Here is a 17,913-nt window from a genome sequence, read left to right on the forward strand (position 1 = left end):
CTCGTACGTGATACTTGATATCTGCGGCCGGACACGTTGGGGAATTGGAAGGCAAATACAGGATGGTTTCACCCACTCATGATTTAATCATATGAGTTTGAAGACTCTTGTTTATCTTTCTGCAGAATATGCTTTTGATTTTTTATGATAATATTTTTGCTGACATTCAGGGTTATTGAATAGTTCCCATAGACTCCCTGGATAAGAAACTAAAGTCTCATGTTTGCTTAATAAATTCAATTTATTTTTGAAAACATAAAAATACTTAGAATGTAGATTAATTCTTGTCTTTATAATTGTTATTTTAATATTACATACATTATTTTGTGTTAAACATTAAAAAGAAAATGTATACATATATATTTGTTTAGCTGTTTTTACATACATACACTCAATATGTATAAATAAGTTAAAAAATTTATTAATTAGACTAAATTCATTGGAATGATATAATATCAAAATAGTTTGCATAATACAGCGATTCTGTTAAAATTTCACAACTATCTAGAAGCGAAAACTTGGAAAATTTTGCATTAAATTTTCGTTTCCGTTTTATTTCATTTTTTGGATTTATTTTTTATTACATTTACAAAGTACGACACGCACAGTTCATATTGATGAATTTTTTGGATTTATTTTATTATATTTTGTTGTTAAATTTTGATTTTATTCTGGCACTCGAGCCACCGAAACAAAAACATCACATACATAAAGAAAAACGTGAAAATTGTCCTTTGGTATGTCCTTACAATAAAAGTTCAGCGAGCTATATGGCAATAATATTTAAATTGTTATGAGAATTGTTGGAGTCTGACTATAGTGTTTGATTTAATTCATTCTTACATTTTCTTTGGTATTTTCATCGTTAGTTTTTATTTATTTTTTTGGCAACATTGGAAATACGGTTTAACTGGCTTATGGCTGGCTTAAAGTTATTTAAATTGTTTTAATATTTCTCCTTTGGATTTAATTTCAAGCAATTTTCAAATGGGAGACGGTACAGGAAAATGCCTGACGATGCTTTTCACTTGCCATCTATTGCACAATGATTGCGGTTTGCTTTGGATTTCAGTTTGGTTTGGTTTTGGGGATTGGATTTGGATCTGAGTGTGGGTCTGGACCTGGGCCCGGGTCGGGGTCAGGGTGGTTAAACCAGCAGGGAGACCTTCTGGCAATTGAGAGTGCCCATCTGGGGTGCTCCTCCGCCCGCCGCACTGGGGGTCTGGTTCGCTGGTGATACTCCTCCGGGTCCGGCGCCTGGTAACGTCCCCGCTCCCGCTCCAGCTCCGGCTGCTGCCACTGCATTCAGTTCCACAGAGGCAGCTGCCGCCGCCGCTGCCGACATAAAGTCCACTTTGCCCAGGTGGACACGCAGGTCGGTGTGCTGGGTCTCCTTGTGGCGGCGCAGGTCCACCTTCCGCTGGAAGGACTTGTGGCACAGTTTGCAGGAGAAGGGCTTGTAGCCGGTGTGCTTGCGGGAGTGGGTTATCAGGTTGGAGCTCTGGCTGAAGGCCTTGCCACACACCTGGCACTTGTGTGGTTTTTCACCTGCAAGGATAGACAAGAAGAAGAAAGGTTTTAGTCAAAAGCAGATCTTTTAAAAATCTATACAAGGTTTGTGGTTATGGTAGCTTATGTCTTTAATATTTTATTTTAAAGTTTCCCTGTCTCTCTGGTACTTATAGTACTTTTTCTCTAGATATTCAACCAGTGTGCGCCATTTTGAGCAACTTTGATGCTTCCATTCCACCCACAACCGATTCCTCCCCCAGTTTGCACAAAAACATATATAAATGCAAAAACTGGGAGACTCCCTGCTCGAACGTCAACCCCAAAACCAAAAACAAAAAAAATGTTAACGTCGCCAGACAGAAAGCATTCCCAGCCCGCTGACTTAGACCCCAAGATTCCATGTAAGTCATCTCCGCAGACCACAATCCACCCCTCCCAGGTGCTCAGATCTCGTTCCCGGTCCAAAGTTTTAAAATTTCAACTTTTTCGGTACATCTGTGTGGTGTTCTGTGGTTATCCTCGCACTTAAAGTCAGACTTCTTTCGAGCCCCGAAAAAAAATCTTAAAGTAATTTTGTGGTCTTTTCTCGGAGTTTTCAGGATTTCCTCCCTATTCTCTTCTTTATACTTCATTTATTGCTCATTTTCATGCTGTTGAATTTTTCATTAGGGGATTTGCGGGGAAAACTGCTTTCGAAATGAATGATTTTTTTGGCGCCAGATATGTCATGAAATTTTTTGACGTCTTGTAATCAAATCTCGGAAATTGAAGAAGGAAAACTGGAATTCTTTTACTTACTTTTTAGAATTATATATTCAGAGCTCTGTTTAATCTATTTTATTTTGAAGGCTTCTATAGTAGTAATTTTGAACCCCCCGAGCTATACAAAAACTTTGATTATATTTATTTTACCTCAAGAACGGTAAGGGAATATGTACATACATATATGTGTTTTTTCTCTTATCTATGGCACTCTGCTGAATGGAGATAGTGGCATAGACTTGTTGTGTTACATTTTATATACTATATATACACACACACACACTACTCAGTACCCAACTACCCATACACATATAATATATATATAGAGGCAGAAGAAGATTGGGGGCGACGGCAACAAAATAACGACGACAACTTGCTAACTGGAGAGGACCTGACTCTGGGGGCTACCTACTGGGAATCGGGGAAAGTGTATATAAAATAAACAGAGCAGACAAAAAAAGAGAGGTAGAGGCTGGATGAAAGAGATGGGGCAACTGCAGAGAGAAAGAGAGAGGCTGCAGAGACAGCGAAACGAAACGGAAGACAGCTCTTCGTTGTATATAATGGAATTGCAGCGACGTGATTGTGAAACATTCGACCGTAGGGATGTGCTCTGATTCAACTTTTAGCTCCCGCGGCATGAGGATTCCTACTTTTCTTGAGCAGCTTGAGGGGGATTTGGGGTGGAGTAACTGGAGCAGGAGCTGGAGAAGGTCGAGCAACAGTAAAATTGAGTAGTCAGGCAAAAGTTGGCTCTCATCCGGCCTCACCGAGCATGCCTGAGCTGCAGGAGCTGAAGGGTCTCTGGCCGGTCTCTGGCACCAGCTCTGGGATCCCATGGCTCGGGGCACGTTCGTGCACTATCGGCACAAATAACGTCACGTAGTCGCAGAGATTATAGAGCAGCTTTTATTATTTATCACGGCCAAAACGACCCACGAACACTAACGAGACCAAAAAAAAAAAAATACAAAAAAAATGTGGAAAAATAGAAAATAGAAAGAAAAATCCCGTCGGCCGTCGGCAAATTAGAAAAGGAGCAGGAAGGATGAGGGTTACATTCATGTATCTAGTCCTAGCTTACTCTAAGCTTATGTGCCACTTTTTTGTTGGTTTCCTATTTCAAGGATTCTTATTGCAGCACATTGTGGAAATACTTTTAAATCTTGGCTGCCACTTGAATTGCTTTCCTTTTATTCTTCTAATATTTTAAGCTTTAGTTCACTCCTCCCCCACATCCTCATTTTGTTCTGCATTCGCTTCCTAATTCAACACGTTCGCCACATATCTGATGGCTTGGCAATTTGTGCTAAGCGGTGAGAGCCAAATCACGCATACGCCCCGTGGGCCAAATGGCTTTGGGTTGATTTAATGGAACGGATTTGACGTTCGCTTGTAAATTAAGGTTTAAGGTAGAAAATCAAAACAATCATTATTAAATAAAGTGAAAAGTTGGATACATTTTGTTTAAAGATTATAACAATTTATAAATCTCTATAGAAGTTGGCTTGAAGAGGTCTTAGTTCTTTGTTTCTATCAAAAATACATACTCTAACCAAAATATAATAATAAATATACCATTTTAAAGCACTTTTTTCCTGTTTAAAAAATCGATTTTGTTTTTCCCCACTCACAACACCTTTTGAACTCCCAGCCACCTTAAGATTGAACTTTGGAATGGAAAACAAAAGTCATGAATAAATAAAATATCCTTATAATATTTTTTTTTACCCTCGCATTTTTATAGCGCATAAATTTAGGAAAAAGGAAATCTGAGGCAAGGAAATAAAAGCGAAACACAAGAACAACAAGAAGGAAACGGAACCAAAACACGGGCCAAGCATATAAAAACCTTTCTGCCAAAAAGTAAATACGAAAACTGAAGAAAGAACCCAGGCCAAAAAAATTTTGGGGGAAAAAAAGTAAAGAAACGTTGAAATTGTTCAAGGAAATCACATCAACTGAAGATAGGAAAAATCTGCTGTCTGGGATGGAAACACGTCTCGTGTGGGTGGGGTGAGCCGGGCGGGGCAGGGCTGGGCACAAGGAAGAAAATGAAGGATAAGTCGTAAAGAAAGCAAAAAGAAAGCAGAATTCACCAGAGGAGAATTGTATGAAAAAATAAAACAAAACAGTTGGTTGGGAAATCTCGAAATGTTGGAGCCAACATAGCCACATGTGCCACTTCGGCCATAAGCAGTTGGAGGAGATTTCAGGGGGCGCTGTTGGGAGGGAGGCACACGTCCTAAATCGAAGTCGGCAAACGATAAAAATGTCTGGAATATTTCTCTTTCTCTCGTTTTCCCTATGCGTGTGTATAAGTGGGTGTATGGGAGTGTGTGTGTGCAGATTTCTTTTTCAGTGATTTTAACAGACGCACCAACGAAGGAGGTCTGCTTATTAAAGGTTATTATCCTTGCCATTTGTAAACTGATTTGAAGGCAGCCTGGAATTTTTTGCTTTTTATGCTTAATGATCCAATATTCGTATACAAGAATAAAATCTGGATATTTTGCACAGTAACGATTGCAATTTTTATGAGAGGATTAAGCGAATAAAAAGGGATTTATTTGCAATTTTAGGTCATCTGGGGTTTAAGGGGCTTATATTATACAGTTGGAGGGGTTTTGTTTTACTTTTTTGGTTTAAATTTTGATTACTAATTGTATTTAGTAAAAAAACAAATACTTATATAAATCTAATAAGAGTTTTTTATGGAAAACATTAAAGATACTATTGAAATAAAATTTTAAATTATAATCTTAAAATTTAAATAAAAAGCTTATCCACCATTGCCTTGAAAAACTTGCTGAAAATGTTAATTTTTTTAGCACTGGCCATAAACTTTCATTTCATGTGTGGGAGAGTGTGTGTGTGTGTAAACCAGAATAAATCGCATTCGAGATTAGAAATTTCCACGTAGACATCAGGAACTTGAAATCGATGCTAATGTGCCAGCCCCACCCAACGGTATTCTGCCCCCTTTTTACTGCCTCACCTTAACCCTCACCGCCGTTCCCATAACCATTTCCCATACCAATTCCCGTTTTAGAGCTGCTGCCGCAATGGCGTTTCAGTTCCGTTTCGTTTTCGGGGGTGTATGCTCCACCTATACCACTGCACACCGTGTCGCTGTGTGCGTCTCGTATTTGTTATTCGTGTGTGTGCGCGCGTATAAAACAGAAAATCAAAATCTCTTGACTAAATTTTTCATTGGTCGGCTGTGATTTCACTGTCCGCCTCTCGCTCTCTCGCACACACATACACATAAACAGAGTGCCGTTGAGTGTATCTGTGTGCTGAGTGCTTCCAGTACATAGCATTCTGTTGTCCTCGCTTTCCGATATTCTTATCAGCTCTCTGCCTGGCTGCTCTCGCGCTCGCTCTCACTCTCTCTGAATGGCGTTCTCCCTGGTGACTTTCCGGAGAGTAAGCTTGGGTGCTCCATTTTTTTTGCACCCCATTTCCGGCTGCCCCCCCAACCTACCCCCTCGGCGAATCTGATCTATCTGCTTCTGCCGATGGCAACTGTAATTGCAACTGGCGACTGCGGCTTTCGAGGGTGGTTCGTTCAGTTCTTTAATGGCGGGCTTTTTCCGCAAACCCCACCTTGAACCAGACAGCACCCCATCTTCGTTTAAATCTTTGTAGGAATAGGACTATGATTTAAGGATTTTAAGAATAATTCTTACCTGTATGTATGTAGGTGTGCTTCTTCATGTCGCTCTTCTGGTGGAAGCGCTTGCCACAATAGTTGCATGGATAAGGCCGCGTGTCGCTGTGGATGAGCAGGTGGGTGGACAGAGTGCTGGAGCGCTTGAAACGCTTACCACACTGCTTACACTCGAACACCTTCTCCACGTTGTGCACCGCCCTGGAATCAGACGGAGAATGGTTGGACCAAATTAGTAAGGGTCCTGGCGAACGAGCTACTGCCTTCTGCCTTAATTAAGGCTTGGCTCAAATCCCCCCGAGGCACCTTGTTCCGGCTGTAACTACAGCCACAAAGGCAAACATTTGGTCAGGCTGAAATCCAGCCATTTTGGCTAAATTAAGTAATGCAAAGTGCCCACTTCCGTCCCAGAAGGGGACAATGACTAAAATGCACTCCAAGAAAATGTTAAGGGAAAAAATTAAAATTATAGACATTAAATTCGAACAAAATCTGGCTAAAAAACAAATTTATTTTCAGTGTAATTAAGCCACTCCACCCACTCCCCCCCGTTGCGGTTGAATTCTCCACATACCTGTGCTGGCTGAGGCTGACCTCGTGGCCGAAGGTCTTGTTGCACAGCTCGCAGGCGTAGGGCTTCTTGCCATGGTGTGTCCGGCGGGAGTGCACCTCGAGGCCGTGGGGCGTGGAGAACATCTTCTCGCACTTCATGCACGAGTACAGGTCGCTGAATTGGTGCAGGCCCGGCCACTTGGCGGCCATATGATGGAAGTGGTGCAGGTGCGGCGAATGCGGCAGACCCAGATGCCCGCCATTGGGTGGCACACCGACTCCCACGCCCACCCCAACGCCGACGGCTGCCGCAGCTGCTGCTGCTGCCGCCGCCGCTGCTGTGGAGTTGTTTTGTCCGGCGGACTGGAGGGGCACCATGAGACTCCGTAGTCGGAAGAGATTTTCCTGCGAGTCCGGATGGTAGCTGCATGATAGAGTATGGGATATACATTTAATTGAGGCATTTAATTAATTAAAATGGGTCCCAAGGACTTTAATAAAGGATCTGTTGGATCTTCTAGTAATTATAGTTGGAAGCTTACCCTGCTGCCAGTCCGGACTGCTGTTGCTGTTGTTGCTGCTGCTGCTGCTGCTGGCCCTGGTGGAAGGCGACGGCGGCAAAGAAGGGAAGGGCGGGCGAGAAGAGCGGACGCTGGAACATGGCCGCATCATAGTTGGGCGGATAGCCCTGGCGCATGGCCTCCAGGGGATTGAAGGGCATGGGCAGGCCGCTGGCGGTGAGATGGCTCAACGGAGGACTACGTGGCGTCCGTCTCTGGGGCGGCTCATCCCGACGCAGCAGCGCCGATACCGAGAACAGATCCGACTTCTTGGAGCCTATACTGGTGGTGGCGCCGTTGGCGGTGATCAGGAGTTCGGAGGCGGAAGCAGAGGCGGAGGCGGTGCTGGGCGAACTGATGCGTGGACTGCCGGGTGGCGAGTCTACCTCCAGCTCCACGGAAGAGCTGCTGGAGTGGGAGCGGGAGCGTGAATGCGAACGGGAACGGGATCGCGAGCGGGAGTGCAAGGAGCGATGCGAGTGGTGGGACTCCGTGTCCTCCATGTCGATCTGGGAGGAGCAGCGCGAAGGACTGCGAGACCTCGACCTGGACCGGGATCTGGACTGTCTCCTCAGTCGTTCGCTGGCGCTTATGAAGGCTGGCTTAACCCGTTGGTGGTTGCTTCCGCTGTTGTTGTTGGTGTGGTGTGGGGCATGTTGCTGGTGTTGTTGGTGTTGGTGCTGGTGGTGGTGGTGCTGCTGCAGCTGGTGGTTCTTGCTCAGCATCGAGATGGAATTGTTGTTGTCCTCCAGCGGGGCTAGAGGCTTGAGGCCAGCGGCCACCATGGCCGTCAGTTGTTCAGTCTTGACCAGTCTGCTTATGCTAAATGCCAGAGATGCATCTGAAAAGGGAATCAAAAGATACATTTTAAATAAAAAAAAATACAAATGTATTTCAAGGGGTTACCCCACTTTCCATATACAAATAAACATTTAGCCAAATCAGAGCGAATCGTACACAACATCATCAATCACTCCCCAGAAAAAAAGGAACATCAAGGGTGAAGGACATCCACCTGTACCGCCTCTCACACACATCCATCCCAGGATGGATGTAAGAGAGACTGCCAGTTGGCAGCGTATCGAATTTCAAATGTAATTATTTTCGTATTCAATCGCCTAATCCACCTTACATGACCATTAATTCACCCTAATCAAGGGCATCCTTCCCCCTTCCGGCAAATCGCTTTCCGCATTTGACATCAACGCGTCATCATTTGGCATCGTCACCCCGAAATTGCTGGCCAGCGATGACGGCCGTGGACAGAGATACAAATCCGGCTACGGATACGGATTCGGATACACGGCGCCGGCGCTTAGGGTGATGTTGGCACGCCCCTGGACAAAAAGCAGCCAGGCGACAAAGGTTTCAGAATTAAAATGATTTTTTGAAATGAAATATATATTTTTTTATTCTTAAAAAATATGAGTTTATGAATATTTTTTATAGTTTTTAAACATATTTTGCTTTATCCTATAACCTATAAACTACCTTAGATATCTTCTTATAGTGTCTTTTATATACTCTATTCTTTTGAGAAAACCACCTAGGCCTCGAAAGAGATGAACTTTTGTCTGGTGCTCAGATGTCTCAGAAGGACACATGCTCAGAGTCTATCGCCTGTCGAAATGAAATAATAATAATGTGCGTTTAAATAGAACATCTGTTCGGTCCACACTCGGCTAAATGGAGCATGACAAAACAGAAAACACACACAGCCAGCCGGAGCAAGGCAGGAGGGAGTCGGGCGACTCCGGCGACATTCCGCGTGTCCAATATTGACGCAGGCGCGTTGCAAGCAGGGCGGTTAAAGGGGTACACACAGGAGGCAAGTGAAAACCGCGACGAGGCTGGCGGATGGAGGAAGGAGGCTAGAGGCTGGAGGCCGGAGGCGAATCGAATGAATGAATGAATCCGCATCGCAACAAAAGAATAACAATTTGACAACATTCTAATTCGCCACGCAGATAAAAGTAACTGCCACGGTAGGGGGGTTGAGGAGGGCGAGTGTGTGCGGTGGCAAGGAAAAATACAGGGGCGGGACTTTGATTCCAATACAGGGGCTATGGCGGGATATGGTAGTCAGTGAGGCGGCAAAACGCAAAGCCAAGTAAATATAAACAAAACCCACGCACAAAATGCGAAAAATGAGCGAATATTTCTTGCCGCACGGTGTCTGTGTATCTGTCAGATACATAGATACACTACAGCGAGGGTGGTGCGTTCCTGCCACAGTGTCAAGTGTTTTTATTGCCCTTCTGTCGTTGTTGCAGTTGTTTTTCTATCTGTTGTTGTTTTTATGCGAACTTGGCTCTTTGGATTTTCAGTTTTTGTCACTAAGTGCTTTTCAATATTTAACATATAGACAGGATAATGGCAACCAGAGGGTTGAAGGGATAAGAAACTGTACTATATTGAGGTCAATAAAGGTTTTGAAAAAAGGTTTTCTAATAAGATTTAAGAAATAAGTACACTACCTTTCAGGTTTTCAAAGTTTAAATCAAAAGAGCATCTTGTTGACAATTATTTTTAACATATTTAAGACATAAAATTTTAATTATAAAACAAATAATCAAATACTTCCCTTACAATCAAAAACTAAATTTTAATCATTATCATTAAGCCAAATGTCGAACCTGGCACCCCTGAACCCTGAACCCTAAACCCTTTCTATTGTATATCTAATTATGCAGACAATCGTCCCGAGTGGATTTTCATTTTCCCGGCACCGGCACCAGAAACGAATTCGAATCAAATGGCCAAAAAAGACCCAACCCACCCAAAGAATTGGGGAGGTGGAGGAGGAGCTCAGACCCGCACAATATGAAGGAAATAAAATTGGAAACGTTTAACGTTTCGGTGGAAAACTAGTGGGCGCAAAAGCAACCCCAAGGACCCGGACAAGTGGCTCTCGTTGGCTCACGTAGAGCGACTTGTTTAAACGATAATAATGAGCTTAAGCATGTGCCCAATGCCGCCTCGGGGTGGCATGCCATTCGCCCCGGCGGAGGCTGGAAGACAGTAGGCTGGCAGCAGCAAAGTAGCAGCAACGCAACGACCCTCAACGCCCGGGCAGTAAAGTCATAAATTTGTGCACATTAGACATAGCCGTCGTCCACCCCTCCACAGGATCAGCCCAACAGAAAACCATCCTCCATCCAAAACCATGGGTTCGACGTTCATCTGTTTTTATCCGCCCGGGAGCAATATTCACGCACTCCACGCACTTGTTCACATAAAAAAGTAGAAGGTAAAATAATTATTCGACACTGCATGGTAATTGAAATCATTGTTATCCTGTGCCCTGTGTATCCCTGTCCTTCGTGTCCTCCCGCCTCCCATTGTCAGGCTTATGGCGGGATTATTATTATTTTGGGGCGATTTGCAGCCATTACATAGCTTTGTTTGGGTTAACGATTTTATGGTGGTATGGTATAGATAGAAGCTGTATAGAAGGTGTTAATTTTTGGAATTTCAATTATAATTACACGGAAGTTGTGCGAGAATTGTTTGCCAAGTAATTGGAATAGATTTTTAGGGATGATAGGGGGTAGTGTTTTAATATCATACTCTGATATGATGGGGTTATTATCAGAAGGTATTTAAATTATTATGTAAATTATATATATAATGTATAGGCATTTTAATATATATTAAATATATTATTATATTTAATTACTATTAATAGATATAGTGTTTTAATATCATACTCTGATATGATATGATTTTTACTTTAAAGTATTTAAATTATTATGTAAATTATGAGTGATAAAGAAACAAATACAACTCTAAGTTTTAGTAATAATGAGAGTAGAAGTTTTCATTTAATTTATAGTACCACTTCTGGGTGCAAAATCAAGAAAGAAAAAAAGTTAAGAGGCCAAAGGGGCCAAAGTATATTACTATCGAATCGATCAAATCGAACATTGCAACAGTAGTCGGGGCACTGGGGCTGAATGGATGGATGGTCGTAATATTATAAAAACAAATTCTGCTTTCGGCAAATATGAAAGTGGAAATGGCCAAATGGCAAAAAATAAAAAAAACAGTGCAGTATAAATAATAAAGAGCCGAAGCGATATGGCCAGAAGAGGGCCATAAACTGCGAACGGTTAGATAGATTAGGCCATGATTTGGTCTGTTGGCATGCCATACGAATGTGTGCATGATTTACGGATTCGTTGAGATTCCGATTTCAACTGTGGATTGGATTTCGATTGAGATTCGGATTTGGATTTGGATTTCCTATAGCCGGCGATAGCATATCAGCCCTGGAGAACGCCCCGAGCGAAATCCCTAGCTCTTTAGCTCCCATAAGCTCAACTCGTTGAGTGGCATTAGATGGGGATTGCGTATCCAAACACTCGTCGACAAGCTCTCCGGGCTATCAGGACAGTGAGTTGGCGAGAAGGTAGTTGCCTCCAGATACCAGTTACCAGATCCCAGACGGCAGTTGCTCTTTGAAATGCCACCCATCGCAATTATATTATTTATTTTTACACTGCAAATCAATCAGAATGCCAATGCCAATGCAATGACTCTTCTGCTCCAACCCCATCCCCCTTTCGAATGTCCCACCTTATTTTTTCCCGTGTATTGCACCCTTTTCCCAGCTGCTTATCGCTCGGCAATAAATCAGAAGGCTATCTAAACTTTAGACTACAATTTTTTACCTTTTTTTTTCCTCTTACTGATAAATGACATTTAATTGCCGGCCACAGGGAACAGACTGTTTTCACTTTTTTATTTTTGTATTTTTTATTTTATTTTTATTTTGGTTAAAAATTATTAGAATTCAGTATCAAAGAGCAATAAAACTCTGTTCAAATTAGGGTATCATTCATAATTGTTTGTATATATTTTTGGATGGAGTTTCGGCATAAGCGATATAACATTTTTAGGCATATCTGACTGGTATTTATTGTTGTTATAAGCTGATATCTACTCTGGTAGCTTTTATGGCCAGACAGTACAAATTCGATATCGAAAATCGCAGTTTCTCATAATATCAGCCGAGGCGTCGATCGGGGCGACTCTAATTTCAATATTCAAACAGCAAACGTGACCGAGAAGGGTTCGGCACTGGAAATTGATTTTTCTTTGCCAAACACTGGGGAATGATGATAAAATGGTCTCTGGAAATCGAGGGCATAAACAACAACTGAAATGTGAAAAATAATGGAAGGGGGGTTGTAGCCATTCTATAACAGTGTCTTAATGTTGCACGAACTATATAGTCTGAGGTCTCTGAGCTGTGAGCTGTGAGGCTCTGAGGTATGAGGTCTGTTTTGCTGTTTGTGGCCGTTTTGTTTACTTATCGCTTACTTTATGATACTTTTACTCTTTCGATTTTACAACTGGCCACAGAGGATACTGACATGTTTAGATGTCGTTATGTATTTACCCAGCAGATCGTAAATCATAACGCGTGTGCGGTGTACGGTGTGTTGTGTGTGCGTAGTTAACTATCTGCACTCCTCCCAGGTCGTATCTCTCAGATACTACTCGGAGAGTGAGTGTTTTTTGGGTGCAGTTGGAGGGGATTTGGCTTTCTTTTTATTTGGGTGGATTGCCTGGTGTTGGATATTGATATCTTTATAGATTTACAATCCCCAATTTTCGTCTACTTGTGAGAAGTTGAAAAATATATGACGGGCGATGAGTTGCCAATGATTACGACGTGTGTCGTAAATATTTCATAAATATTGCTCAGATTTTCGTTGCGACAATTTCTTATTGATCAATAATGTATATTCTGTATCGTATTTATAAATGTGGGTGAGATATGCCGACCATCTAATACAATTTATTTATTATTTAAAACCTGTGAGTAATACTTCCCCCATCCCATAATAACTAAAATGATAATGCCACCCCAACACCTATTAGATCTAATCTAATTGACAGAATATTCGTAGAACCTGATAACAAAAAACGACAGCTCTTTATTTATTCGTTAGGATATTTCGATTGCCTTTTTAATTGATTCCAATCGCTGTTCAATTGTTTGGTGTGATTGAAAAAGGCTCAACCAATTTATTGTTGAATTTATATCGATGAATTCGGCTAACCATATATTTAGACCAAAACACCTCTACAACCAGATAGGCTCGCCACATAAATCATGAATATTATTTATATACCCGACTTGCCATAGCGTTCTCTGATTTCCAAGGCACTCGTTTTGATTTTCTCGTTCTCGGTCTGATATCATTCGAAAAGTATTCACATTTTGAGAATGAATCAATGCTGCTGAGAGAGGTCTCTGATCAACTAGTTTGTTTACTTTCGGTCATTTAACCCATCGACCTGTGCAGACTATTAGTTGGCTTCTAGTCGGTGCCCCAAGTAATTTTCACAATTTAACTTAATTCGTGAGTCACACAAACTGTCTCGCAACGCATTAGAGACACAATCGACAGTGGGCACAATTAATTGAGTCATACGTGGCGTATGTGGAATATGACTGGAAATTAAGATCATCCACAGATGGGTGGGTGTTCTTAGGGTAAGATGTGACAAAAAATTGACCTTAGGGGGCAAGGTTATCGTAGAGTTAATGAGATGATCAAGCCATTAGGCTGTTTAGTCTATTAGGCTTTTGATGAGAAATAATCTGGCAAGAGCTCACTTTAAAGCTTCAACTTGTTTAGCATATTTTTCGGGGATAACCTCTCTCTTTCTCTTTAAAAGTAATCAAGCCCTTAAACCCCAGAGATTTTGCATCCATGAGGGAGGGGCCAATCAGTCACCGGCGGAGGAGGGCCAACAGAGTACGGCCACAGCGACCAATATATTGTCCCACCAGAAGACTGAAAAAATATTCCAACAAACAAAGCGAAATTCATGTTCGTTGCAGAAAGAAAAACCTATGAGAGAGGGAGTGGTGTGGTGGGGGAAAAGCTTGTCGCGGCAAACGGAATTGAAAATTCAGTGTGTGCGAACGGATGTGCGAGTGTGTGTGTGTGAGTGGTTTTTCCGCATATCCATGCCTGTGTCGGAGGCTAAAAACATATCCGTGGGATACATGTAATGCCGGTAAATGAAATCCGCTTGTCGCTGCCTGGATGCCAGTCTCTCTCTGCCACTGAGAGAGAGTGAGAGCCAGAGAGGATGAGAGAAAGATGGGGGCACACACACTCGCACACACACTCGTGTGTGTGTGGCAGGCTCCCATACAAACACTCATTCATTCATTCAATGCCCATATTTGAAATTCAACAGCGATGGCGATGACAACGGCGTCTGCCACACAGCTCACACAGATACTAACCAACACTAGCACGTCATCCTCCATCTGTGTATCTGGACTGTGGGCACTGGACTGTGTATCTACAAGTTTGTCCATTTGTTTGCCTTTCGCACCCGTATCCGTATCCGTATCTCTGCATCCCTGTATCTGTGTATCTGTGGTTCAGCTATGGATTTTTCAATCCCCGATATCCATTTTCCTGCCCCATGTCCACACCGAAGATTTGCACATTAAGCGTCGCACACACACACACACACATAAACAGGACACCCATACATACATGATATCCGCACAAACACACTCATACACTCACACAAACGGAATAATGAATATTTTCTCCTGCTGCCCCATGAACAATTTTTGTTTTCCCCCCTCGAACCGGACTTTGGGTTTTTTCCAATTAAACTGACACCGAGCACAGAGCCTTTCGGTGGTGGACCTCCCCAGGACCCCCCAGGACCTCCATTGCCAGCCATATTTTAAAATCACACATTATTCAAATAAATTTTTAAAAATTCCCGCTTCGCCCGCTTCGCCCGCTTCGCCCGCCATGCACCGCCCCTGGACCAGCCTTTTGGGGATTTGTCGCATCCCAGAGTTCGGATCCGGGCATCATGCTCTCGGTATTGTTGATTCTCGATTCCTTTTTTCACGATTTTAATTAACTTGGGGAATATGAAATGTGGCAACAACGAGAGGCAAGAATGGGGGCTTTTCCAATCTGCATGTATTTTTATTGAAGAGCGGTGATAATAAAAAATGAAATTAAATCCATCTATTTCATTGATTTTTAGATGTTTTTAGGCATTGACAGTATTGATGTTTCTAATCATTGAATATATAATAATAGAATATCATATTTATTCAACTTTAAAGGTGTAAATTACCAGGGAGGGGCTAATTTTTGTAATTCCTTGAACTTGATTATTTTGAGGTAATATTTACCTTGCGGTTTTTAGGAAAAAGTAGTGTTTTTTTTATTTATCGGAATAATTTTCACACCCAGGAATATGATTCATTTTAAAATAAACCAGCAGTTTATAATTTTATTTATGATAATAAATAGTGTGGATTTTTGTGATTTTAAAAGTTATACGGAAAATATAGGTAATAAATAAAAAGAATTTCATATCTACATACATATGTATCCGAACTTTAGATAGCTAGATTTTTTGTTGAATTTCCAAAAGATTTGAATATAATCATATTTAACTTAAAATTAAAAACAATAGTGTTACTTTGAACATAAAAACCAAATAAAAACTTGTTATTTTTAAAGTTTTTGAAGACCTTTAGTGTTTGATAAAAGTGTTTCAGATCTAATATTCTTAAAGAAATCTAAAATCTATCTTTTTATCCCTATCTATGTCTATTCCCTGACATATCTATATCCCTCTTTTCCCTGTCTATTAAAATATAAGTAATAATTTCAAATTGGTATATCCTAAAATAAAACTATAACCTCTTGATTCATTTTGCGCAATTTAAAATAAAATATTCAAACATTTCAATAAGAAAAATAATTTTTTTATCATTCAGAAACTTACCGTCGGAAGTTCGCTTCTTGGGCAGCACCGCTTTGAAGGCCGACATGGGCGCATATTCGTGCGGCGACGTGGAGCCCGGCGGCATCTGCGGCTGTGGAGGATTCTGAGTTGGCTGGGGCTGGGGCGGAGGCGCCTGCTGGTGGTGACCCAGGGCGGCGTCCACAGAGATCTGGGCCTGATGCATCCGCTGGTGGAGCAGCTGGGTGGGCGAGGGTATCGTGGCCATCGCCGTCAGGGCACTAAGATCACGCACCTGCAGCGAGGCGGTTGAGGAGGCAGCGACGGCGGAAGGCGTACCGGAAGCGGGATTAGAACCGGAAGTAGAGGCGGAATTGGAGGCCGAGGACGACTGTTGGTTGGTCAGGAAGGGACCCGGAAAGTCCGCCGCTATGGCTGGCTTAAAGTTACCCAGGCTGTAGTCCAGGGGCAGGTGATGCTGGTGGGCAGGCGGTGCGGCCGGATGCATCAGATGCTGACCGGAAGTGGCTTGCAATTTGGCCACATCCATTTCAAGCACGTTTCAAGTTTTTCTTTTTTAATTTGTGTTTTTATTTTATTTTATTTTTTTTAATTTTTTGTTAACTTTAGCTTTGGTTCTTTGAATTGGCACTGCAGTGGTTTTTGGGATTACGCGACGGCATGCGAATAGAATTTCGGATTTGAATGGGGTTACGGTGGCGTATACGCAACGACGGGTCACGGGTAGGAAGTGTCACAGATTTAAAGCTGCTTTTGCTTTTGGGGCTGATGCTGCTGCTGCTGCGGCTGCTGCTAAGCGCATAACTGCTGGCTTCGGCGTCATCAAGCGGACTGAAACCGTAAAACCTAATCACGGACCCGTGGAACGCTGACGCCGGCGCCAGGCCGAGAGTGAATCTCTGCCGCCGAGCTTGGAAAACTCTGCCACAATCGCTGCTATGGCTGCTACTATGGCTGCTGCTGCTGCTGCTGCTTCTTCTACTGCTTCTGTTGCTGATTCTGCCGCAGTTGCTGCACTTGACTTTCTGCCGCGGAACAAGCAGAATTCTCGATGCCCTTATGTGCCAAGTGTTGCGATTTTCGCCAAGATTTCGCAGCGACGTCGACGTCAACGGCGACGCTGCCGACGCTGAACGGTGGTTGGGGAAAAGCGGAAGGAAAAGAGAGCGGGGCGAGTCTCGTTGGTTTGTTCGTGATTCACCGATTTACCGTTAGCCGTTAACCGTTGACCGTAAACCGTTGGTCGTGCTATCGCAACAGCGAGCGTCTGAAAGCGACTGACGAGCAGCGTGGCAGCGGCGTTCCCACTCAGCGGTCCCGTTATCTCGACAACCCTCCTCACCCACCCCAAACCACTACACAGACACATACACACACACACACAACCGCCCGGCTTCCAATTGGAATTGCGGCAAAGGAACGAAATGGAATCGGTACATGAACCACCATTACTGGCCCAACTCGGATCTCTCGCTCGCTACTGCGATTGCGAGTGTGACAGCCATCCTGCTCTTGGCCACGCCTCTTTCCAGCTTGTCATGACATGTCTGGATTTTGGTAGCTTGTTGTTGGTATTTTTAGTGCGCATACCGCTTTGATTCGTTCAAATCAATGCGCCCAGCCGAACAATGGGGTGGGCGGTGGTGTGGGTCGATGGGTGAGCGGGTAAGCGGGTTATGGCCCGCTCGGCAGGTGTGGGGGATGGTGCGTTTGCTGGGCGCGTGTTTGCCGGCCTTTGGTTTACCTTATCGTTTCAAGGGGGCGGGCTTTTTGTATTTCATCTTTATTTTCTTTCTTTTTTCCTTTTTTTTCTATTTTTTTGATTTTTTCTTAACCACCGCAATCGATTTGGCAATCGGTGTTGTCTTTGCCGTTTGAAGTGCCCCGCCATTTAATTTCAAGTGGTTTGCTGCCATCCAAGGTGCTCGATTTTCCACCCCCATCGCCCACCATTGCCAAGGAATGCCTTTTCTGCGTCCTCCCCCAATCGCATTTCGCCTTTGGCAACTTTGACTTGGCATTCGCGAATTGCTTTCTTCTGCTTTTATGGTTTCCATAACTTCTTAGGTCTTTATA

At 43.0% G+C, this 17,913-nt stretch overlaps 1 protein-coding gene across 1 annotated transcript; it reads right to left on the reverse strand.

Annotated features, from left to right (window-relative positions):
• Positions 1–228: 228 nt before the first annotated feature.
• Positions 229–17,132, reverse strand: LOC6498238 (zinc finger protein sens). Its single transcript, XM_001962330.4, has 5 exons — positions 15,859–17,132; positions 7,042–7,900; positions 6,522–6,923; positions 5,967–6,148; positions 229–1,548 (listed from the first exon to the last, which is right to left on the reverse strand). Exons 1-5 carry the CDS (start codon positions 16,364–16,366, stop codon positions 1,148–1,150), a joined length of 2,352 nt encoding a protein of 783 aa, XP_001962366.1. The 5' UTR covers positions 16,367–17,132; the 3' UTR covers positions 229–1,147.
• Between the last annotated feature and the right edge of the window lie 781 nt (positions 17,133–17,913).

Source organism: Drosophila ananassae, chromosome 3R (genome assembly GCF_017639315.1).
Source record: "Drosophila ananassae strain 14024-0371.13 chromosome 3R, ASM1763931v2, whole genome shotgun sequence".
Classification (NCBI taxonomy): Eukaryota; Metazoa; Arthropoda; class Insecta; order Diptera; family Drosophilidae; genus Drosophila; species Drosophila ananassae.